Source organism: Aethalodelphis obliquidens, unplaced genomic scaffold (genome assembly GCF_003676395.1).
Source record: "Aethalodelphis obliquidens isolate GAN/ISIS:26980383/991018 unplaced genomic scaffold, ASM367639v1 scaffold20, whole genome shotgun sequence".
In the NCBI taxonomy this organism is placed as follows: domain Eukaryota; kingdom Metazoa; phylum Chordata; class Mammalia; order Artiodactyla; family Delphinidae; genus Aethalodelphis; species Aethalodelphis obliquidens.
The window spans coordinates 17,115,297-17,141,337 of record NW_020837964.1 but is presented as its reverse complement, the minus strand read 5'-3'; the positions used below and the strand labels follow the sequence as shown (position 1 = coordinate 17,141,337).

The 26,041-nt window shown below is 36.4% G+C and overlaps 1 protein-coding gene across 9 annotated transcripts in view; it reads left to right on the top strand.

Moving 5' to 3' along the window:
* NFAT5 (nuclear factor of activated T cells 5) overlaps positions 1-26,041 on the top strand; it is a 133,582-nt gene that overhangs the window by 56,834 nt on the left and 50,707 nt on the right. For 6 of the 9 annotated variants that reach the window (XM_027119426.1, XM_027119429.1, XM_027119428.1 and 3 more), the window contains one exon: positions 17,054-17,179. In XM_027119426.1, coding sequence (XP_026975227.1) covers positions 17,054-17,179 — 126 coding nt within the window. Of the gene's footprint in view, positions 1-7,452; positions 7,504-17,053; positions 17,180-23,799; positions 25,420-26,041 lie in introns of those variants that run through there. The other 3 variants (XM_027119430.1, XM_027119434.1, XM_027119433.1) reach the window with 3 other exon arrangements.

Sequence of the window (26,041 nt, the reverse complement as noted above, 5' to 3'; positions counted from 1 at the left end):
CGAATGATGAGAAGCGGCAGATGAAGCTTTGCTCCCTCGCCTGCTGCTCACCTCCTGCTGTGCGGCCGGGTTCCAAACAGGCCATGGACTGCTACCAGTCTGCGGCCTGGGTGTTGAGGACCCCTGCTGTATAACATCAGCATTCAGTTTACAATTACATATCCATTTAGTTGTCATGTCTTGTTAGTTTCCTTCAATCTGAGATAGTTCCTTCGTCTTTCCTGGACTTCCATGGTTCTGATACTTTTGAAAGTTACAAGTCAATTATTTTGTGGAATGTTTCTCATGATTACATTCAAATTATGCATCTTTGGCACAAGTACCACAGAAATAATGATGTATTCTTACCAAATCCTCTAGGGTAGCATGTAATTTTGATTTGTGTCATTACTGATGTTACTCACTTTGATCACTTAATTAAGATGGTTTCTGTCAGACTTCTCTACTTTAAAGTTACCCTAGTTCTCCTTTGTAATCAGTATCAATATTTTGTAAGAGTTGTACTTTGAAACTATTTAAATATCTCATTCCTCATCACACGTTCAGTTTATTCATTACTATTTTATGTCAGTATGGACTCCTATGTTTTCATTAGATTATAATCTGTTACTATTATTTTTTATTTTTATTTTTTTGGCTGTGCTGCACAGCTTGCCGGACCTTAGTTCCCCAACCAGGGATTGAACCCGAGACACGTCGGTGACAGCTCTGAGTCCTAACCACTGGACCGCCAGGGAACTCCCATGACTTATTTTCATGCTCATATTGTCTCATATTGGTTAGTGAGAGCCTCTTGAAGATGGTTTCTTTTGACATGTCCCCCATAATTCTTTGAGTACTTCCTTACTTTTAGCAAAACAATATGTATTTCAGGCTCATCTTGTACTTTCCGTATCCCAGTCCTGATAACAACTATTTCTCAAGGAAGCCCTAGCTACTTTAGGTAAAAAAGAGTATTTAGGGGCTTCCCTGGTGGCGCAGTGGTTGAGAGTCCGCCTGCCGATGCAGGGGACACGGGTTCGTGCCCCGGTCCGGGAGGGTCCCACATGCCGCGGAGCGGCTGGGCCCGTGATCCATGGCCGCTGAGCCTGTGCGTCCGGAGCCTGTGCTCTGCAATGGAAGAGGCCACAACAGCGAGAGGCCCGTGTACCACAAAAAAAAAAAAAAAAAAAAAAAAAAAAGAGTATTTAGAATCCAAGATCTGGATACTAGGTGTGCTTATTTTCCATGAGTGTGCTTTTGGAGTACTGCTGCTCACAGAATCTTTCAGAAGACAGAGCTAGGGAATATATGTATGCTTATATACATACATAATGTCTTTATTTATTTTTCTATCTTTCTCTCATGAGTTCATACTGATACTTCCAGTTGCAACTCAGTACCATAGGGTTCCTTCTTGTTTTTCTTCCTATGTTTGTAACTCTTTTGTTCAACATTGCAAAACTTGATTCCCTTTAATTTTAATATATTTACTTATTTGAGCAATCTTCCTCTGTGTAATCAAGCTTCTGTGGCCATTGCTTCTGTCTTTTGTACATGTTGATACCTAATTATCCAACTTGGATACCCATGACTTGCATCCAGGCTGTGGCTGCTTTCCTCCTACAGGAATGCTCTCTTCATCCCATGTGTGCTATGACACCCAGAGCTGCCCTCCTGCTTATCTGTTGACACCCTCCTCACCCTGCTTGGGTTCTGACTCCCCACACTGGGCAGCCCTGCTAGGCAGATATCATCCTATAGCTCTCACCCTACTAGGATTTTGATACTCTTACCTAAAGGTACCCTTTGCTCCTGCTCCTTCAACCCCCATGGATGTCTTGCTTACCCACTGGAACTCCAGCATATTATGCTGGGCTGTCCATCCATAGGAATGTCCTCTTCATCCTGCTCAGGCTCGAAGGCCTCACACGAATGCCCTCCGCACCCTGCTTGGGTTTCTAATCCCCATTCTGGACTTCCACACTCCTCATGGGCACACTCTGCTTCCTGCTTAATCTTTGACACCCAGCCCAGGCAGCCCTACTATATGGACATTCTCCTTACTGCTTGGGTTCTTACACCCAGTGCCAAGTGCCCCTGCACAAATACCCTTTTCCCCCTGCTCAGGCTCTGCTTCTCTGTGCTGGCTACCCTCCATCACCTCAGTTGCTTTAGCTGTGATGCCCTGTGCCATCCCCTTGAGGGTGCATTTGTCACCATGCTCTGGCTCTGACACCCTATGCTAGCTTCTCTGCGTTCCCTCCCATAGATAACCATCCTCATTCTGCTTGGTCTACCCATCCCAGGAGACTTTTACTTTGCTTGGGCTCTAACCCACCACAGTAGGTTTTCCCTCTGTGTGTCAGGCTTCCCTCTTCTCATCCTGCTTTCTTGGACTCCATCCCACCCTTCCACTCTTCTCCACCCCTCCCCACTCCCCCCAGATATAGTCTTCATTCTTCTTGGGCTCTGACACCACACATCAGGCTGTGGATATTTTATTTACATTGCTTGGATTCTGCATCTGATTATCTTTTCCCGCTCACCCTGCTTGGGCTCTGAAACCCTTTGCCAGGCCTCTGCTACCCCCACCCCCACTGTGGTTTCCCTTCTCACTCCACTGGGCTTCTGACACTCAACCCCGGTCCTCCTTACTCCTCTTGGACTCTGAACTCTACAACTCTTAAAGCTCTATTGAAAAGTATTCTTGTAAGATCTTTGAAAATTATAAATAAGCCATAAAGGTTTTAATCGATAGTTAGATCATAGATAGGACTTTGAAAGTCTTCTGTCTAGAACAGACTTAAGTAATAACATCTTCTGAGAATAATATAAATAAATTAAAGTATATAACAAAAATGGTTAGTTAAATAGTATACTCCATTCTGTATCTTATAAATGTTGTTACGTAGCAAATAATTGTGAAATTTTAAAGTGAAAAGTAATAACTATTAGAAAAAAATATATGATGTACTATGTTAAAATGATTGTGGAACTCAATTTATTTTTCTTATTCCTGAAATAATTGTAATCTATGCTGCTGTATATTGTTTAAAATTACTGTAGAATACCAGCTTGAGGAAAACTATAATAAAATATAATCAGGAAGAGGTGATATGATTAAGTAAATAAGTAACAGCAAACTAATAAATTGACTTAAACTTAGCTTAAACTTAAACTTAGAAAAATTTATTAAAACAGAGATCACTTACAAGTTATTTTCGGACTTAATAATCTTTTAGAAAACAAATATCCGGTAGACCTGCAACCAGTACATTTTCCAGTGGAGATGCCAACTATGATGACTGTCAAGCCTAAAAGTGTTTTTAACAGAATGAATGCTGTCTCTCTTCAACGCAGAACTATGTTGGCACAGTGGAGGTGCCAGGCATTTTGTTTTAGAATGTCTGATGTGAAACCATAGCTTTGGGATTCACCAGCTTATTGAGATAGTTAATAGAGACATGGAAGAGTAAGGCAATTAGTTCCCAAACCATTTGCAAGAACTTTTTGAAAGTCTTTTAACTCTTTTGGGTGCTTAAGTAGCTTTGTATATACAGTTTATTTATTTATTTTATAATATTCTTTAATGTGCTGCTTTTTCTTAACATATATATAAATTTATTCATTTATTTATTTACTTTTGGCTGCGTTGGGTCTTCGTTGCTGTGCGCGGGCTTTCTCTAGTTGCGGTGAGTGGGGGCTGCTCTTCATTGTGGTGCGCAGGCTTCTCATTGAGGTGGCTTCTCTTGTTGCGGAGCATGGACTCTAGGTGCACGTGGGCTTCAGTAGTTTTGGCACGTGGGCTCAGTAGTTGAGGCATGCGGTTTCAGTAGTTGTGTCACACAGGCTCAGTAGTTGTGGTGCATGGGCTTAGTTGCTCCTCAGCATGTGGGATCTTCCCAGACCAGGGCTTGAACCCATGTCCCCTGCATTGACAGGCAGATTCTTAACCACTGCGCCACCAGGGAAGTCCCTGTAATACAAAGTTAAAAAAAAAAAAAAAAAAAAGTAAAATCCCATTTTAAAAACAGAATACAAACATTTATAAATACATTTTCCAGTATTAGAGTGTTTGCATCTAATATCAGGGAGCATTTATTATTTGAATAACTAATATCTGTGCTGAGCATTAATTCACCGTTTTTTAGTTTTTTTAAGCATTCCCAACACAAAGTATCATCCTTTTTACCACAAATACTTCCATTTAGCTGCTTGCTCGACAATTGAGTTCAATTTATTTACAGAGCTTCCCCCCACCTTTTATTGTTCATCTCTTCATGAAGTTAAGTCTGTGGTATTAGTTGTGTACAACTTTGAATTGTTATGTTACCTGAAAGTTAATAAGAGTCTTCAGAAAAGTTAAAGAGTAGATGGGCTCTGACAATTCTGGTCTTTACTTTCTGACCCTAAAGCAGCTGAATATTGAATGCTGTTAGCTATCAGGTCAACAAAGGTAAAGTGGCGATAAAAATTCCTAAAAAAGGAATAATAATTTACAGAGGTTTTTTTAATACTTATTTAATTTATTTATTTATTATTTTGGCTGCGCTGGGTGTTAGTTGGAGCATTCAGGATCTTTAGTTGTGGCTTGCGGGATTTTTTTTTTTAAGTTGCGGCATGTGGATGTCTTACTTGCAGCATGTGGGCTTCTTAGTTGCGGCATGTGAACTCTTAGTTGCAGCATGCATGTGGGATCTAGTTCCCCAACCAGGGATCGCACCTGGGCCCCCTGCATTGGGAGCACAGAGTTTTACCCACTGGACCACCAGGGAGGTCCCTACAGAGTTCTTTTTAACAGTTCTTCTTATTTAAGCCTTACATAGCAACTCTGTGAAGCTATGCACTATCCATGCATAGCCTTAATTTTTATTGTATTTATTGATTTGATTAGATTATATAGTTTAGTAAAAAGAACATTCATGAGCCCAGTGTCCAGACCAATTTATTTCTGCTACTCCTTTGTCCTGTATCTTTGTCTCACCATCAAAGGAAACTAATGTCCTAAACTTTATATTTATCATTCCCTTCTTTTGTTTTATCACATGTGTTTTTCTTTCTTTCTTTTTTTTTTTTTTTTTACTATTACACAAGTTTCACATTCTTGGTAAAATCGACCTCACATAATTGTTTTGAAATTAAGAGAATTAAGAGAATATGTATACAATGAGCTTTTGCACAGTGCCTGTCCCCACTCCCAAGTGCTCAATAAATGGTAGCTGTAACTGTATTATCAATGTTGTTATTTTGCAAAGGGAAGAACTAGAAAAGCATGCCTTTTCTCAGCTGTTTCATTTGTTTATCTCCCTGGACTCTTCTGGGGTAAAGTGAAGGAGTTTGGGGGTTTGAGGTCTTTTCATTTTTTTCTGGAACTGAGCAACATGTAAAACAAAACAGTAAAGTGGGATTTGGTTGATCAGCAGTTAGGGAACCAGAGTTTCTAAGTGAGAAGAAAAAAAAATGCTGCAGTATTAAGTTACAAGTTTTTCCTTCTCTTTCACTGCCTTGTGAAAGGCAGGATAGGATTTCTCTCTCCTTGAATTTGATGCAGTGTGGTGGGACTCCCACCCTCTCCTCCCCATATAGCCAATGTTGAAGGGTAAAAGACCAAATTCTCCCAGAAATAATCAGTGACATAAAAGGATCATTTAGAGTTTACTGAATGACTGAACACATATGGCAACCAGTCAGCCCATTTTTACATTGTTCACCTTCCCAGCAAACATTGGGAAGCATTAGTTCGCTTTCAATATCTGAAAATGATTTCATTCCTCTAATCGCCCAAGGCTCTGCACTATTGCACCAACATAAGGCAAATTCTTGATCTGAACTTGTTTTCTCTTCTGCTTAATTGCTTTTTTCATACACTTATGTTCATGATTTATGTTGGGACTTCCCTGGTGGCGCAGTGGTTAAGAGTCCGCCTGCCAATGCAGGGGACACGGGTTCAAGCCCTGGTCCAGGAAGATTCCACATGCCATGGAGCAACTAAGCCCATGCGCCACAACTACTGAGCCCACGTGCCACAACTACTGAAGCCTGCGAGTGACAACTACTGAGCCCACGTGCTGCAACTACTGAAGCCTGCGCACCTGGAGCCCCTGCTCTGCAACAAGAGAAGCCACTGCAATGAGAAGCCCGCACACCGCAACTAAGAGTAGCCCTGTGGGCTTCCCTGGTGGTGAGTGGTTGGGAGGCTGCCTGCCGATGCAGGGGACACGGGTTCATGCCTTGGTCCGGGAGGATCCCGCATGCCGCAGAGTGGCTGGGCCCGTGAGCCATGGCTGCTGTGCCTGTGCGTCCGGAGCCTGTGCTCCGCGGCGGGAGAGGTCGCAGCGCTGAGAGGCCCGCGTACCACCAAAAAAAAAATAAAGAGTAGCCCCCACTCACCGCAACTAGAGAAAGCCCATGCAGAACAGTGAAGACCCAACACAGCCAAAAATAAATAAATAAAAATAAATTTATTTAAAAAAATAATTTATGTTAACTTATTATTTACTTTATCATATTTGATCTAAGTCTATTACATGGATACTTAAGCAGGACACTTATATTGGGATTTTGGTCAACTGAAATTCATAATGAACCATTAAGTGAGTTGATTAAGCATTATTATTGCTCAAATTATTAGCAACGTTAATAGAAAAAAATATGAGACAACAGTCACCCCAATTCTGGCAGACCAAGGAAAGAATTCTTTAGAAAACAAAAGTGAAATCATTCCTAGATTTTGAAAAAAAGAGTGAGAAAGAGAGTGAGTGCATTTAAGTACATTGCACAAGAGCAGTTTTTACCAGATGTTACATTGATCTGTATTAAATTTGATTATTCCTTTGCACAGGTATTCCAGCCTTTCATTATCTGTGATGAATTATGACATATGATATATTCCTCTTAAGCCTGTGTCATTTGCAAATTCTGTATCTCTGTTCAAGTTGTTGATGTAGTAACCACATTCCTCAAGGGGGAACCCATACATTTTTGGGTGGTGTTGTTTAGAGTCATCTGTTTTATGAAGTCTACATTTCTTATATTGCTCGTAAGAACTTTGTAAGATTTTCATCATTTTACTGACTATAGGATACCTATGCCTGTAGTAATTTCTTGATACAGTAGATGAGCCTTAAAAGGGAAATTAGATTAGTTTGCAGTTTAGCCTTCATAATTTCACTTTTCACAAATAGAAACTATGTGAAAAGATATTTCTGTCCATGAAGTTTATTAGGAACATTGAGAGACCTAGCTCGCTCTTGTGCAGTTCTCAGTTGTTCTTATTCTATTCCTCTTTCTCTTTTTTTAAAAACAGCTTTACCCATCTATAATTTACATATCATAAAATTCACACATTTAAAGTGTACAGGAGATTGGCTCAAGATGGTGGAGTAGAAGGACGTGCGCTCACTCCTTGTGAGAGCACCAGAATCACAACTAACTGCTGAACAATCATCGACAGGAAGACACTGGAACTCACCAAAAAAGAGACCCCACATCCAAAGACAAAGGAGAAGCCACAATGAGACGGTAGGAGGGGCACAATCACAATAAAATCAAATCCCATAACTGCTGGGTGGGTGACTCACAAACTGGAGAACACTTATACCACAGAAGTCCACCCACTGGAGTGAAGGTTCTGAGCCTCACGTCAGGCTTTCCAACCTGGGGGTCTGACAATGGGAGGAGGAATTCCTAGAGAATCAGACTTTGAAGGCTAGCAGGATTTGATTGCAGGACTTCGACAGGACTGGGGGAAACAGAGACTCCACTCTTGGAGGGCACAGACAAAGTAGTGTGTGCATCAGGACCCAGGGGAAAGAGCAGTGACCCCATAGGAGTCTGAACCAGACCTACCTGCTAATATTGGAGGACCTCTTGCAGAGGTGGGGGGTGGCTGTGTCTCACCATGAGCACAAGGACACTGCCAGCAGAAGTTCTGGGAAGTACTCCTTGGTGTGAGCCCTCCCAGAGTCTGCCATTAGCCCCACCAAAGACCCCGGGTAGGCTCCAGGGTTGGGTCGCCTCAGGCCAAACAACCAACAGGGAGGGAACCCAGCCCCACCTATCAGCAGACAAGCAGATTAAAGTTTTACTGAGCTCTGCTCACCAGAGCAACAGCCAGCTCTGCCTACCACCAGTTCCTCCCATCAGGAACCTTGCACAAGCCTCTTAGATAGCCTAATCCACCAGTGGGCAGACAGCAGAAGCAAGAAATACAGTCCTGCAGCCTGGTGAACTGAAACCATGTTCACAGGAAGACAGATGAGACGAAAAGGCAGAGGACTATGTACCAGATGAAGGAACAAGATAAAACCCCAGAAAAACAACTAAATGAAGTCGAGATAGGCAACCTTCCAGAAAAAGAATTCAGAATAATGATAATGAAGATGATCCAATACCTCGGACGAAGAATGGAGGCAAAGATCAAGAGGATGGAAGAAATGTTTAACAAAGACCTACAAGAATTAAAGAACAAACAGAGATGAACAATAAAATAACTGAAATGAAAAATACACTAGAAGGAATCAGTAGCAAAATAACTGAGGCAGAAGAATGGGTAACTGACCTAGAAGACAGAATGGTGGAATTCACTGCTGCAGAACAGAATAAAGAAAAAAGAATGAAAAGAAATGAAGACAGCCTAAGAGACCTCTGGGGCAACATTAAACACACCAACATTCACATAGGGGTCCCAGAAGGAGAAGAGAGAGAGAAAGGACCAGAGAAAATATTAGAAGAGATTATAGTCCAAAATTTCCCTAACATGGGTAAGGAAACAGCCAACCAAGTCCAGGAAGCGCAGAGAGTCCCATACAGGATAAACCCAAGGAGAAACACGCCGAGACACATAGCAATCAAATTGGCCAAAATTAAAGACAAAGAAAAATTATTGAAAGCAGCAAGGGAAAAATGACAAGTAACATACAAGGGAACTCCCATAAGGTTAACAGCTGATTGCTCAGCAGAAACTACAAGCCAGAAGGGAGTGGCATGACATATTTAAAGTGATGAAAGGTAAGAACCTACAACCAAGATTACTCTACCCAGCAAGGATCTCATTCAGATTCGATGGAGAAATCAAAAGTTTTACAGACAAGCAAAGGCTAAGAGAATTCAGCACCACCAAACCAGCTCTACAACAAATGCTAAAAGAACTTTTCTAAGTGGGAAACACAAGAGAAGAAAAGGACCTACAAACACAAACCCAAACAGTTAAGAAAATGGTCATAGGAAGATACATATCGATAATTGCCTTAAACGTGAATGGATTAAATGTTCCAACCAAAAGACACAGGCTTGCTGAATGGATACAAAAACAAGACCCATATATATGCTGTCTACAAGAGACCCACTTCAGACCTAGGGACACATACAGACTGAAAGTGAGAGGATGGAAAAGGATATCCATGCAAATGGAAATCAAAAGAAAGCTGGAGTACCAATACTCATATCAGATAAAATAGACTTTAAAATAAAGAATGTTACAAGAGACAAGGAAGGACACTACGTAATGATCAAGGGACCAATCCAAGAAGAAGATACAATTATAAATGTATATGCACCCAACATAGGAGCACCTCAATACATAAGGCAACTGCTAACAGCTATAAAAGAGGAAATCGACAGTAACACAATAATAGTGGGGGACTTTAACACCTCAGTAACACCAATGGACAGATCATCTAGACAGAAAATTAATAAGGAAACAGAAGCTTTAAATGACACAATAGACCAGATATGTTTAATTGATATTTATAGGACATTCCATCCAAAAACAGCAGATTACACTTTCATCTCAAGTGCGCACAGAACATTCTCCAGGATAGATCACATCTTGGGTCACAAATCAAGCCTCAGTAAATTTAAGAAAATTGAAATCATATCTAGCATCTTTTCTAACCACAACACTATGAGATTAGAAATAAATTACAGGGAAAACAACGTAAAAAACACAAACACATGGAGGCTAAACAATACTTTACTAAATAACCAAGAGATCACTGAAGAATTCAAAGAGGAAATCAAAAAATACCTAGAGACAGATGACAATGAAAACACGATGATCCAAAACCTATGGGATGCAGCAAAAGCAGTTCTAAGAGGGAAGTTTATAGCTATACAAGCCTACCTCAAGAAACAACTCAAATAAACAATCTAACCCTACACCTAAAGGAACTAGAGAAAGAAAAACAAACAAAACCCAACATTAGTAGAAGGAAAGAAATCATAAAGATCAGAGGAGAAATAAATGAAATAGAAACAAAACAATAGCAAAGATCAATAAAACTAAAAGCTGGTTCTTTGAGAAGATAAACAAAATTGATAAACCATTAGCTAGACTCATCAAGAAAAAGAGGGAGAGGACTCAAATCAATAAAATTAGAAATGAAAAAGGAGAAGTTACAATGGTCACTGCAGAAATACAAAGCATCCTAAGAGACTACTACAAGCAATTCTATGCCAATAAAACGGACAACCTGGAAGAAATGGACAAATTCTTTGAAAGGTATAACCTTCCAAGACTGAATCAGGAAGAAATCGAAAATATGAACGGACCAATCACAAGTAATGAAATTGAAACTGTGATTAAAAATCTTCCAACAGGGCTTCCCTGGTGGCGCAGTGGTTGAGAGTCCGCCTGCCGATGCAGGGGACACGGGTTCGTGTCCCGGTCTGGGAGGATCCCACATGCCGCGGAGCGGCTGGGCCCGTGAGCCATGGCCGCTGAGCCTGTGCGTCCGGAGGCTGTGCTCCGCAACGGGAGAGGCCACAACAGTGAGAGGCCCGCGAACCGCAAAAAAAAAAAAAAAAAAAAAAAAAAAAAAAATCTTCCAACAAACAAAAGTCCAGGATCAGATGGCTTCACAGGTGAATTCTATCAAACATTTAGAGAAGAGCTAACACCCATCCTGCTCAAACTCTTCCAAAAAATTGCAGAGGAAGAACACTCCAAAACTCATTCTATGAGGCCACCATCACCCTGATACCAAAACCAGACAAAAATACTAGAAAAAAGAAAATTATAGACCAGTATCACTCATGAATATAGATGCAAAAATCCTCAACAAAATACTAGCAAACAGAATCCAACAACACATTAAAAGGATCATACACCATGAACAAGTGGGATTTATCTCAGGGATGCAAGGATTCTTCAATATATGCAAATCAATCAATGTGATACACCATATTAACAAATTGAAGCAGAAAAACCATATGATCATCTCAATAGATGCAGAAAAAGCTTTTGACAAAATTCAACACCCATTTATGTTAAAAACTCTCCAGAAAGTGGGCATAGAGGGAACCTACCTCAATATGATAAAGGCCATATACGACAAACCCACAGTAAACATTATCCTCAATGGTGAAAAACTGAAAGCATTTCCTCTAAGATCAGGAACAAGATAAGGATGTCCACTCTTGCCACTGTTATTCAACATAGTTTTGGAAGTCCTAGCCACAGCAATCAGAGAGGAAAAAGAAATAAAAGGAATACACATTGGAAAAGAAGAAGTAAAACTATTACTGTTTGCAGATGACATGATACTATACATAGAAAATCCTAAAGATGCCACCAGAAAACTACTAGAGCTAATTAATAAATTTAGTAAAGTTGCAGGATACAAAATTAATGCACAGTAATCTCTTGCATTCCTATACACTAATGATGAAAAATCTGAAAGAGAAATTAAGGAAACACTCCCATTTACCACTGCAACAAAAAGAATAAAATACCTAGGAATAAACCTACCTAGGGAGACAAACGACGTGTATGCAGAAAACTATAAGACACTGATGAAAGAAATTAAAGATGATACCAACAGATGGAGAGATATACCATGTTCTTGGATTGGAAAAATCAATATTGTGAAAATGACTATACTACCCAAAGCAATCTACGGATTCAGTGCAATCCCTATCAGATTACCAATGGCATTTTTTACAGAACTAGAACAAAAAATCTTAAAATTTGTATGGAGACACAAAAGACCCCGAATAGCCAAAGCAGTCTTGAGGGAAAAAATCAGAGCTGGAAGAATCAGACTCCCTGACTTCAGACTATACTACAAAGCTACAGTAATCAAGACAATATGGTACTGGCACAAAAACAGAAATATAGATCAATGGAACAGGATTGAAAACCTAGAGATAATCCCACGCACCTATGGTGAACTAATCTATGACAAAGGAGGCAAGGATATACAATGGAGAAAAGACAGTGTCTTCAATAAGTGGTGCTGGGAAAACTGGACAGCTACATGTAAAAGAATGAAATTAGAACACTCCCTAACAGCATACACAAAAATAAACTCAAAATGGATTAGAGACCTAAATGTAAGACTGGACACTATAAAACTCTTAGAGGAAAACATAGGAAGAACACTGACATAAATCACAGCACAATCTTTCTTGATCTATCTCCTAGAGTAATGGAAATAAAAATAAACAAATGGGACCTAATGAAACCTAAAAGCTTTTGTGCAGTAAAGGAAACTATAAACAAGATGAAAAGACAACCCTCAGAATGGGAGAAAATATTTGCAAACGAATCAATGTACAAATGATTAATCTCCAAAGTATATAAACAGCTCATGCAGCTCAATATTAAAAAAACAAGGGCTTCCCTGGTGGCTCAGTGGTTGAGAGTCCGCCTGCCGATGTGGGGGACAGGGGTTCGTGTCCCGGTCCAGGAGGATCCCTCATGCCGCGGAGCGGCCTGGCCCGTGGGCGGTGGCCGCTGAGCCTGTGCGTCTGGAGCCTGTGTTCCGCAATGGGAGAGGCCACAACAGTGAGAGGCCCGCGTACCAGAAAAAAACAAAAACAAAAAATAAACAACCCAATCCAAAAATGAGCAGAAGACCTAAATAGACATTTCTCCAGGGAAGACATACACATGGCCAAGAAGCACACGAAATGCTGCTCAACATCACTAATTATTAGAGAAATGCAAATCAAAACTACAATGAAGTATCACCTCACACTGGGTAAAATGGGCATCATCAGAAAATCTACAGAGAACAAGTGCTGGAGAGGGTGTGGAGAAAAGGTAAACCCTCTTGCCCTGTTGGTGGGAATGTGAATTGATACAGCCACTATGGAGAACAGTATGGAGGTTCCTTAAGAAACTAAAAATAGAGCTACCATATGACCCAACAATCCCACTACTGGGCATATACTCAGAGAAAACCATAATTCAAAAAGACACATGCACCCCAATGTTCATTGCAGCACTATTTACAATAGTCAGGTCATGGAAGCAACCTAAATGCCCATCGACAGATGAATGGATAAAGATGATGTGGTACATATATACAATGGAATATTACTCGGCCTTAAAAAGGAGTGAAATTGGGTCAGTTGTACAGATGTGGATGGATCTAGAGACTGTCATACAGAGTGAAGTATGTCAGAAAGAGAAAAAGAAATATTGTATATTAACACGTATATGTGGAACCTAGAAAAATGGTACAGATGAACCAGTTTGCTGGGCAGAAATTGAGACGCGGGGCTTCCCTGGTGGTGCAGTGGTTGAGAGTCTGTCTGCCTGCCAATGCAGGGGACACAGGTTCATGTCCTGGTCCGGGAGGATCCCACGTGCCATGGAGCGGCTGGGCCCGTGAGCCATGGCCGCTGAGCCTGTGCGTCCGGAGCCTGTGCTCTGCAGCGGGAGAGGCCACAGCAGTTAGAGGCCCACGTACCGCAAAAAAAAAAAAAAAAAAGAAAAAAGAAATTGAGAGGCAGATGTAGAGAACAAACGTATGGACACCAAGGCGGGAAAATGGCGGGGGTGAGAGGTGGTGGTGTGATGAATTGTGATATTTGGATTGACATATATGTATGTCAGTATGACTAATATGAATAAAATGAATAACTAATGAGGACCAGCTGTATAAAAAAAAATAAAAAATACAATAAATTTTCAAAAATAGATAAATTTGAGCACTGAGCAATATGGTTACAGCCCTGCCCAACACCTTCATTGCAGTTTTGTGAGATTCTAAGCAAAGTACCCAGTTAAGCCATGCCCAGACTCCTGGTCCACAGAAAATATGAGATAACAAATGTTCGGTTATGTAGGTTTTTTGTTAACAATATTATTCACATATAATACAACTTTCCCATTTAAGGTATACAGTTGAAAGGTTTTTATTCTCTTCACAGTATTGTGAAACCATCACCAGAATCAATTTTGTAGTATTTTCACTACTCCCAAAAGAAAGCCCATATTTTTTTAGCTGTCACCCATCTTTCTTTCATTCACCCAGCCCTAGGCTACCACTATCCTACTTTCTGTCTCTATAAAATTGTCTGTTCTAGACATTTCATATAAGCGGAATTATACAAACAAGGTTGAGCACTGAGGGTTGAACAGAGTATTGCTTTTTGCTAAACTGTAAGTTCCTCTAGGTAAGGAAATAAAAAAAAATAATAAAGTGTGCAGATTCAGTGGTGTTTAGTTATTTATATTTATAGAGCTGTGTAGCCATTGCCATAATCTAATTTTGGAATTTTTACCACCCCGAAAAGAAACCTTGTAACCATTCTTTCTCTTTAAAAAAAAAAAAAATCTGGTAGATTCTTTTAAAATCTAGTAGGTTTTTAAAAAAAAAAATGTAGTAGAGGTTATAGTTATCTAAGGAAGTCGTCTCAGGAAACTGCCTTTCCGTTATAGATTTCCCATTCTCTTTCTTCATATTCTTTGCTTATAAATCTAGAATTTCATTCCTCCTTATCTATTTAACTGATTTAAAAGATAATGCAAGAAAAATAGATATGGCAGCTTAACATGAGGGAGGACTATTTGTTGTTTTCATGGATTTAAAGGACCTGTGCTCTTGTTCAGGAGTTCTCTCATTGGCTAGTGGAGACTGTATAAGTGTTTAATTTGGATTGAATTTAGGACTAAAGGACAATAGTACTAACAGCATAATTTATATCCCTTTAATCTTTTTATGTTTTATGGGAAGCAGGCTTGAGAGTAAGACCAAGGTATGTGGTCATGGTGTACAGTTATATCTTGGAGGGAATCTTTGAGATAATGGGGTAAAAGAAGAGTTTCAGTGAGGATTTAAGTCTTAGAGAAGTTGTTTAAAGTAGCAGAGCCAACACAGTTTTGTCTGAAGTCAGAGCCTGTGATGGTAAGGACTGTATTACCTGCTGTTTTCCTTGGATAGATAGGAAGAAACTTCTGACTTCTCTAATTTCCAAACACTTGAGTCAGTTAATCAGAAAATACCTTTGGTGAAGGAATGAATCCATGCTTCCTACACCTTCCACTTGACTTGCTTATTACTTTGGTTTGGGGGTAGGCTATAGGGAAGATTGAAATATAACAAGTTCTATATTTAGTTACTTTCCAATGTATTTTTATTGACATTGCTTTTATACCTCTAATTTAGACTCTATGTCCTTCTTTGGGAAAGTGAAATGTGGTTAGTGATGGGGCTTTTACTAGGTTAAGTTTTTTTTCCCTTGACATAAATGCATTTTGGTAGGTCCTTTCTCTTTTTATCTAAGCTAATTTTTATTTTCATATTTCCTTTTTGTTTATTTTCCTACACCCCCCCAAAAAAAGGTCTTGAATATGCTTTTCTTCTATGTATAAGGGTCTCGTTTTCAACGTGGATTGAGAAAAATAATTGTATTAAAATCTATGTTTGATGATGTGACATTTGTTTTAATTAGTTTCTCGTACTATCCCCCCTATATTATTTGAAAGATGGAAGTAATCTACTTAAGTTTTTTAGCAACATTTTAACAAGCTGAAAAATTTTAGTCAGGGCATATTATATTCAGACAGATGTAACATCTGCTAAATGATTTGAAGATGAAAATTTCAAGTGTTAGGTAATAGTTTTTCGAAAGAAAAATTTTTAAGTGGATTCTTTACTGTGAACAGAGATCATTTAATACTACAACTTCTAATTTTAGCTTTCCTTCATGATATTCTTTCTTATTCCTATCCACATGAAACTCAGGATACGTATTTTAACTGGGAGGATCAGAGTATTTATGAATTCAGTAATCAGTTAACTGAGAGTATTGTTTGCTACCAAGGATAAAATGTCTTACAGTGCTACCTTTATTTTTTTAATCACTTAGTACAAATAGTTAATAATCTTCTTTAATAGTTGGAATGTTGCTTTTCTTAGAATACTAGGCAAGTCCCTTAAACTCTGTGCCTCGATTCTTTAGAAAATAGACATATGATTATAACTGGTCTTTTGAAGTTTCTTCCAACATTGATTCTACTACCTTTAGTGGATATCTTGATAATTATTTCTGTCCAAAAACCATGTAATAATAACTATAAAACAATTTTTAAATAGTAGATGTAAATTTGATTTTATGGACAATTAGAATATTATAAAATATATTAAAAAGATACAGTACTCTTTAATCTGGGATAGAAAAGTAATCATAATCTAATATAGGCACTTGTGCTTAGTGATTTAAGAGTATCCTATACTTGTGCCTTTCTAGAGTTGGAGATACCTCAGAGTAAGAAGTAGTTCCTTGAGCCATAACATTTCTCTTTTTCTCTTCTTTAGGAGGGAAAAATGCATTATGATAGCAAATTAAAATATTTGATAAAGGTGCTGAGTAAAAGAGCAGTAGACGATTGGTCTAATTGGAGAAGCCAATTTAAAGCTGATATACACTAGTACATGCCATCTCATATGTAAAGGATGACAAGTTATGCTCTTTTTTTTTTTTTTTTTCAAAGGAAGATATTGGAGCATCTTGGGTTATTTGACATCTCTTCTGTCTAGTTTTATACAGTTTTAAAATTTTAATAACTTTTTCTGTAGATCATCGTAAACATGAGGGATAAAACCAAGAAGAAAACAGGGGTTAGAATGAATGGAAAATTCATTATTCAGTTCAATAAAAGTATATAATAGAAAAATATTTGCTAATAATTTTTACAACAGTAGTTACATGAAGTTTAGTGTATGTGTATGAATAATATAGTTCTTCTTATGAGTGAAAAGACATTAATTTTGTGCTCATAATTAGGTTATTGACTTATACTCCTTTTAAAAAAAGTTTTTTCCCTTTCCCCCAACAGAATCTGTCTATGATCTTCTCCCAAAGGAGTTACAGTTACCTCCATCTAGAGAACCATCTGTAGCATCAATGAGTCAGACAAGTGGTGGTGAGGCAGGCTCGCCTCCTCCAGCTGTAGTTGCTGCTGGTATGCATTTCATTTTACTTTTAAAAGAAAAAGTATTATCTGGTCAACATGAACAGTGCTGGCAAAATTCATATCAAAGAGTGTGATTTGAGGGTTTGTTTTAGGAGGTTTTAAACTACATACTTTTAACATTAAAAACTTTCAGTATACAATATTCTTGATACAACTGTTATTTCTTAAAATTTCACGTTGGCATATCTATTAGTGCCATCTCCCAGAATGGACCTTATCTTCAACTATGGGAACAAGTTTAAAGTTTTTTTGTTCACTGCACATAAAAAGGTTATTATAAATACCAAACTATGGGTAGAAAATTATATTTGAGTCTCTATAAAATAATTATTTTAAAAAATTTGCTCAAAGGGGAAAATGTTTTATTTTGTATAATCTGAAAAAAGGACTCAAGCACTCAAGTGTCTTTTCTGTTTGTAGCATGTTACTATAACCTTTTCCCTACATTTAAAAACATATGTGACTTTATACTTATTTTAAATTCAGTTGAAAGTAAATGGAAGATTTGAATGTAATGTTTATATAAAGACATTTTCTTATATCAGTGAAAAAGTATGGAAAGTAATGTTTGAAATTTATCAAGTTTATTTTTAATCAGCTCTCAAATCATACACTTTATAACTATATAAAATTGGTTCAAATTTTGATTGAATTACAAGATTGACAGACAAGCTAATTGAAAAATGTCTTGATTAGTGATAAATTAATAAAGAATGCTTTCAGTAATATTATATTGCCCAACTGTAATTCTTTTTTTAGTTGGGTTTATAGACTACTAAGTGTGTTTGGTGTTTTAAAAAAGTTAGAAAATTACATATATATACTCTGAAGTTTAATCTATCCTACTAATTAGAGGTTTCTTGCCTAATATACCTCTCATCTTTTAAAATGGTACTTAAAATCCATCAAAACATTGTTTTCAGTAAATTCTTTTTGTTTCAAAAAGAACAGTGAAGCGGAAGGTTGTGATTTAAATGAGGATATTGGTACTATAATAGAACTTTGGGTACTTTTCTTATTTGCATTAACCTAAGTCCAGTTAACCTTGTGTACCAATCTTTCCCCTGAGCCGTATAGTGCAATATGCAGCCTTCCTGGTTGAGGGCAGGAAAACTTTAAACATGGCCAAGAAACTTACCAGCCCTGCTCACTGTTCATGTGTTGCCAGACATTTTCTAACAGATTCTGTGGATTTAATTGTGAACATTTTAGTAATTGAATTGTTAAGATGACCTGGTTTCACTTTATATGCACTGAATATTTTTTCTGGAATTTAAATATTTAATCTAGTTTTAAAATAGTATCAGATAATAAAATATATAGTTTTTAATTTTAATGAAATATTTCACTTTAAATCCACAGGTAGAAATTGACTAACTGATTTCTTTTGTATCTTTTGAGATTTGTTTAAAGACATGTTGAATCTGTATAGAACTAAAAGTCTGTTTCTTCTGTGCTTTTTAACATCTGTTGACAGTAGATCCAGTTCCTTTTAAAAGCTGAAAAAATGTTAGCTAGGTTTGGAAAAAGAACGACACTTCCTTTGAAATAATACCAAACTCAGTTTTAGAAGTTTTTATATATAAATATTGAAAGTTTTTGAATTTGAGTCACTAATGGAATGTTGAAGGTCCCTCCTTCCCTCCCTCCCTCCATAATCCTCTCCAGATAAATTTGAATGAAGGCTTTGAGTTGAAAAATCATGAAAATAAGAATTAACCAAAGGAAGTATTCTGAAGTAATGAATTCTTATTAGATCAAGAAGTTATTGACATTGTAAAGATTGTGAAGAGAGTAAAGAGGTGACCTTGATAATTTTCATATATTCACACACACAAAGTTTCTACGATCTAAAACCAAGTCGTTTGTAATTTTTTTTACACGTTTACTTTTAACCAACATAGTCTTATTCTAGAATTCTAATGTCTTATTGGTAGAATAGAGTCTTTGTCATGTAACATTATAGGTAAGAGAGTTTAAATTGCAGAATAGTTATAGTAGGGATATCAGTTAGTATGTATAATTAGAGTTGCTTTTTTTATTTGACATATTAATGTCCTTAATGACATAGATGTCAAAGAGATTTGGAGTAACTTACCAGTTATTCAGTGTTTCCTGGCCAAAAGACTAGATGTTTAGGGAAAGATACATTAATTTAGACTTCTTTGATTTTTTTTTAATCTATAGCATTTGCTGTTTAAATATGAAATGCATAAAAATGATGACTCTTGATGTAGTTAATTCTTCAGAGTTTTGAAGGAGCCGGATTGGCTGCTATCAGGTATGAGGGCCTGGTGGGAACAGACTTCTAGTTCTGCCATAAAGGTTTGTGTTTCACAAATTCTAAATCAATTTAAATTTTAAAATTTAGAGGCTGGGCATATAGGTGTTCATGTACATTTTAAATTATTTAATTATTAAAAATGTGTTTCTCAGATTCGCCAATCTAGATTTTTTTCCCTTTATGTATTACTGAAGGAATGAGTAAACATGATGCTGCTAATCCACAATCCAGAATACTGGGTAAAAAGAATGTCTCTTAAACCTTTTTTCTGCTTCTACACTATTCACACTTTTACATACTCTCATTAATAACATCTTTTATCTGGTAAGACCCAGAGTTGGGAATGGGGGAGAGGTTTACTTCCTTACAACTCCTCCCCTCTCCATAGGGCCAAGTGTCACAATCTGGGAGGTGTAGTTGGAAATCAACAGTCTGAAATCTGTACTCTTCCCCATTTTTAAAAGGCATCTGTTTTTGTCGCACTAGAAAGTTTCTTAGGAGTTTGAGGTTCAATATATAAATGAATAAAAGTTTTAGAAGTACAGACTTTCTGAAGAATATTGTAGGTTCTTAGTAATTAAGACAGAGACTGTTTTCCTAACACAAAAAAGTTATCCAGGGACTTCCCTGGTGGTCCAGTGGTTAAGACTCTTCGTTCCCAATGCAGGGGGCCCAGGGTTCGATTCCTGGTGGGAGAACTAAGATCGCACATACTACAACTAAGGCCACGTGCTACAACTACTGAGCCCGCACACCCTAGAGTCCACTCACTGCAACTAGAGCAGCCAGTGCACCACAACAAAGACCCAAATAAATAAATAAATAAATAAATTTAAAAATTATCACTTACTAAAAAAAAAAAAAGTTATCTACATGAATTGATAAATTCTGGCAAAATAAGGAGTTGATCAAGAAGAAATGAAAGTTGTGAAAGGATTCTTTTTGTTTGTTTCTTTAATCCTACAGTATAGGTTGGAAGGAACTAAAATATAAGAAGTATTATTAAGGAGAACTAAAACAGTTACACTAGAATTTTGGATTTTTGAAAAGAGATATGGCAGATATTTTTCTTAAATAACAGCTTTATTGAGATATAATTCACATACCAATCAAGTATTTTTAAAAATCTACTTACATGTTTACAGTTTTATCCTTAGATTGTCTTAATTTATTTAAAATAGGGAGTCTTTCACAGAAGTGAACAATAAACTTTACTCTTCATTTTAAGAAATCAAATTATTTTCTTGTTCTATCCTAAATTCTATTTGTCCTCATCTTGGGATGTAGCATCATGTTTATTAGTTTATATCAAAATATTTTGCTAGGGTAATTATTTCAGGTTTCTTTAAAATGTTTTAATTCTAATTCTTGAAATAAACAATGAATTAATCAAACCATAGGTTTTATAATTCAGCCAGAGAATCTTAAGAATAACTAGTTAGTAATTCTTTTGTTGTTTTCATAAAGTTGTTATTTTACTTTCAGGAATTATATATTAGTCCTCTTTAGAAATAATATCTCAGTACATGAATACTTGGTAGCAGTTTTTAACATGTATAGGTATATACACTAATAAAGCACATACAAAAGTTTTTAAAGGCTGTAATTAAAGTTAATAATTTTACATGAAGTGATCCATATAATAAACTTTTCTGTTGGAAGAGACTTATTAAATAGTGCTTTGAATTTTATGCTTACAGCAAGTACCTAACAGGTATTTTCTATACTGAAAGAACTTAACTGTGTGCTATTTATAGTATAGGAGGGGACACTAGAGAACTAAATAATGTCCTATAATCAAAGAACAGCTATGCTTTAATTTATTGGTTTGGCCAAAAAGTTCATTCAGGTTTTTCCATAAGATGTTACAGAAAAACCCGAATGAACTTTTTGGCTATCCCAATACTTCAGACACCTTAATCACCTAAATTAAAATCATAGAAATTTGTAGACCATCCATAACAGCAAAACTATACAAAAATTGAGTTGAAGAAAATATAAGCTATCATTTTTGAGTTCCTACTGTGTGACAGGAATTGTACTTTACAATTTACATGAAGTGATCCATATGATCCATATCATATCATATGGTATGGATATGGATATCATATATATATGATCCGTCCATCATATCATATCATAACTCAATCCTTCCAGGCACAAGACACCTCTCTTCTTTCCCACTAAGGTCTAAGTTCTTTTCTCCTTGCCATTGTTCTTTAGGGAATTTAGCATAATGTTCTGTCACTTCAATTAGGGAAACACAAGATCCTGGACTAGGCAGTGTGTAGGACATTGAGTTGAAAAAGCCATACTCATTCTCCTCTGCAAGTTTCAGGATCTAAAAAATAGGAATATTATTTCTAGAAGAATATAAATTGTTTATAAAAGTTATTTACAGTAACAGAGTACTTAGCCCATTGAATTTATTGTAACTTGTTTACTAGTGTTAGAAGATACTTGCAGTTATGTAATTCTTATTTTCTTGAGTTGACTAAATTTAAGGAGCAAATTTGCCTTTGACTGCTCTCCTGGGCTAACTAGGTTAACATATTTCAGAATTTGGGCCATTTATGTAGTATATATTCCGAAGATTAAACCCAAAGCCCATTAACAGGAAAAGTAATTCACCTATGTAACCTACATATTGATGTTGTGAGCTGAAGTGTGAATTGATCTTGGTTATTCCATATGGTCATTCCTACTTTTCCTAGAAAACTGGACCACTTCCAGAAGGAAGTCAGATCCTAGCTACAAACACGTTGAAGTAACAACATGTTTAAAAACTTTTCTCCTCATTCTGACTTTTAAAATTACATAGTAAATCTAAATACATACATTTATACATATAGAAATATGTGTGTATGTACGTATGTATAGATGTGTACTACTAACATCTGCGTTATTAGAATGGAGAGCATCAGCAAACTTGGGCCATAATGGTTAATTCAGAAACAATTACCAATTCAGGAGACTATCCATATTATACATTTTCACTGACAGAAAGTACACATGGCCTATTAATGGTTTATTCCCTAAATGTTTACCTTTTTTGGTCCTCCTGCTAATTTTTAGCAACTTTTATAAATATTGTGGTTTTTTCATTTTCTGGTAGAATAAGCAGATTTTTATATTACCTGAGTCTATAGAATAGCATTTTAAAACTGCACACAGATTCTCAGCCATTCATAGACAAATTACATACATCAAATAGACACAATTTCTTTTTTTATGTGTTTTGTAGAATTTCACATTAAGAAATTAATGCACAGAAGTAGGCTTACTTTTTTTATGCTACCAATAAGATTGATAATAAGCAAAAAGTATTGCCATAACTAATTGTTTTATAATAATTAGTTGTATAAATAATAGTAATAAAGTTGTATAAAAACACTCCAGCTGGGACTGGAGTGAGGGGAATTGATTAGGGTAGGATACAACAAAAGACTTCACCTGTTTCTATGACATTATTTCTCTTTTCCCATATGTGAAATATAATAAAATTAGCATGAGCTTTGGAATCATAAAGACCTAATTTGAATCTGATTGCTATCATATCATTTCTATCATATAGACAGAACCTTGTGGAAGTTCAGTAAATTTCTCATATTACCCCTGTAAGTAGACAGTAACAACAACTTTTTCTTAAGATTATTATGAAGGTAAATATGTAAAATACTTAATACTGCCTGATAATCAGTGATAGTTCGGTAAACATTGACCTCCCTCCCACATGGATTTCTCCTTTCATTTGTTAGTAAGGTTTTAAAAAATAGATCTTATTTTTATAAAAACAAGTTTTTTAGCTTTATTTTGCTTCTTTCTTTCCATTCTCAGTCTGTTTTTTACCTCATTTTGAAGTTTTGCATATCAGACAACACATGGGCCATGGGATTTCCTTTCTGACTTACTCTTTAATGTTGACACTCTCACTAGGAGCCCTTGTAAATAAAAGAAGCATTGCTAGAGGATGATGAATCATAGGGAGAACAGACACCTCCCAAAGGGATGATTCTGCAAAGTTGACTGATTAAGTATTCTTCCTAGAATTCTCTTCCCACTTTTTAAAAAATGAAATGATAAAGTTGTGTGATCAATTATCAAAACTTCTAGTAGAGCAATTTATGACTTCTGTTTTTTGTCTAGACATTTTATCTACAATTGGATCTAATGTACACTGTAATCCAGATCCAGTTGTAAAACCATTCTGAATTATTATATCAGAAGATTTTAATGATACAAATACTATTTTCCCTTTTTTGGTCACCTCTGAAAAAGAAGAAATATGAAGACATTGGACTAGAGTTGATAGGAATGACTTTATTATTTAATTTAAACTATTTTAAAAGGTATTATATGATAAAGCATTGAAGTGACCTTCAAATAGCATCCCTCAGAACTGTTTTTTTCTCTCCAGTTCTTAAGTTAATGTGGTGGTAATCTCTCTTTTTGTCTTAAAGTAAACATTACCTTTCAAGTAGTATAATTGCTGTCTTTTTGTTTAAAAAACCCTGTTCTTCCTGGGGTCTTTGACAACAATAAATGTAGTCATCAGCTAGTATAGTTATTCCCTTTTGTGTTTAAATTATTTGAGAGTGAGGATTCTTTCTGGGATTTTTGGTCTCCACCCAGTATCAATGACTGACGCTACCCTGTAGTACTTAAATCACTGGATGATAGAAAGCATCTTTGTCTTCCAAGAGGAAAGGATTTAAAAAACAGATTGTGTAATATGTACCTAGTACCTATTTTACACTGTGATTAAATACTTAGGGTTGAATAGGATAAAATATATATTTAAAACATTGCTCTCAGTGTCAGGACACTTACATATTCTGTAAGCATTTTATTTTTTAGGAAACATTCTTTAATAAATACTCTGTGAATGTTTATTAATGGCACTCAGACAAGATAAAAATAATTATTTTAGGAGAATTTAGATTAAAAGCGGGAGAGTAATTATTGTGTAGTATTAGAACTATGACTGGCAGTTTGATGGACTGAAGGAGAGAAGGATGGTCTCTAGTAAATCAGTAACAACCCCTTCAGCTTCAGCAATAGTGCTAATTATTTTTTTTAAATAGAGCCTCTAGGATCAAACGTTTTATGCACAGTAACATATCTAATTTAAAAGTGTAAATTAGGACTTCCCTGGTGGTCCATTTGTTAAGATGCCTCACTTCCAATGCAGGGGCAAGGGTTTGATCCCTGGTCAGGGAACTAAGATCCCATGCTGCACGGCATGGCCAAGAATCTTTTTAAAAAGTGTAAATTAGTAACTTTTTTGGAGGGGGGGGGTGATGAGGAAGTGTTTGGAAGTTGGCCTGAGAAATGAAACTACTCTTTTGCTGGTAAATTGTATATATTTTTTAGTGCTTGAGTGTATTGGTCAGAACATATCGTCGTATACTCTTTAAGGGAATTTGGGTAAGGGCATAGTTTAAAAACACCTAGAGAGAACATTCTGGCTTATGGATTAGATTGCATTAGTAAACAGGAGAACAAATTGGTGAATATGAGTTAACAAAAATTTTGAATAAGAAATTTACCCACATGCATTTATTTGGATGTTAATAATTTAATTTTTTAAAGTTTGTTTTAAAACATTGCTTATAGTAGCATGTAAACCTATGTTGGGTGGGAAAAGTACAAATGGGAAATTAGAACTGTTTTAAACATGTAAATTAAATGATCGACCCTACAATTTTGGTTTTTTTGGTTTTTTTGTTTTGTTTTTATTTTTGTTTTTTGGTAAAGTAATCTGGATTGCTTATTTTATATGCTGGGATGCTAGTTGTTTTTTCTATTAATACACTTAACTTGCATTCTAGCTTCGCCATTCAGAGACAGGCATCGTGTGGTGGGTTGTGTGACAGTGTCTGTCAATAGTGAAGACAAATAGTGCCAGAGACATTTAACCCATCCAATCTCACCCAGGGTATAGGTCGGTCTCGTTTTCAGACTTCTTCTTAAGTCTTTTTTCTTTCTTTCTTTCTTCCTTCCTTCCTTTCTTTTTTTGTTTCTAAATAGTGGATTGATACTGATTGAAACTAAAACTTTTTTGTAAAGTTTTAAACTTTACCTTAATATTATAAGAAGAAGAAGAAGAAAAGTAGAAAACGAAGGTTGGCATGTAAGGTGTTGACAAAGCAGGTTTGCAGCCACTTTGTGTGTTCTAGATTTTTCAGTCCCTTGGCAACATGAATGTTGGCCTTATAATTTTTTTCTCTCAATATCTTTCTTCTTTGATCTGAAAATATATTCTTGTATCTGGTGACTTTTATCAGACAAATGTTTAGATTTGAAGTCATTGTTACCAGTAAGAAAAATGGAAATACTTAAAAAGAATTACTGAGACTGAACAGTAAGGGTTTTAGACCAGAAATTGTTTCCAAATGACCTGTGTTGATTTTTATTATTATTTTCTGAACAGTCAGTAGTTTACTCCCTCTCCGTTCCACTATTGGTTCACTTAGCACACTTGCAAATTTTTACGGCTTTTTTAAGGTAACTCAACTGATTTTGCACTGATGTTGAGAAGTTATAAAATATAAGTGCATATTTAA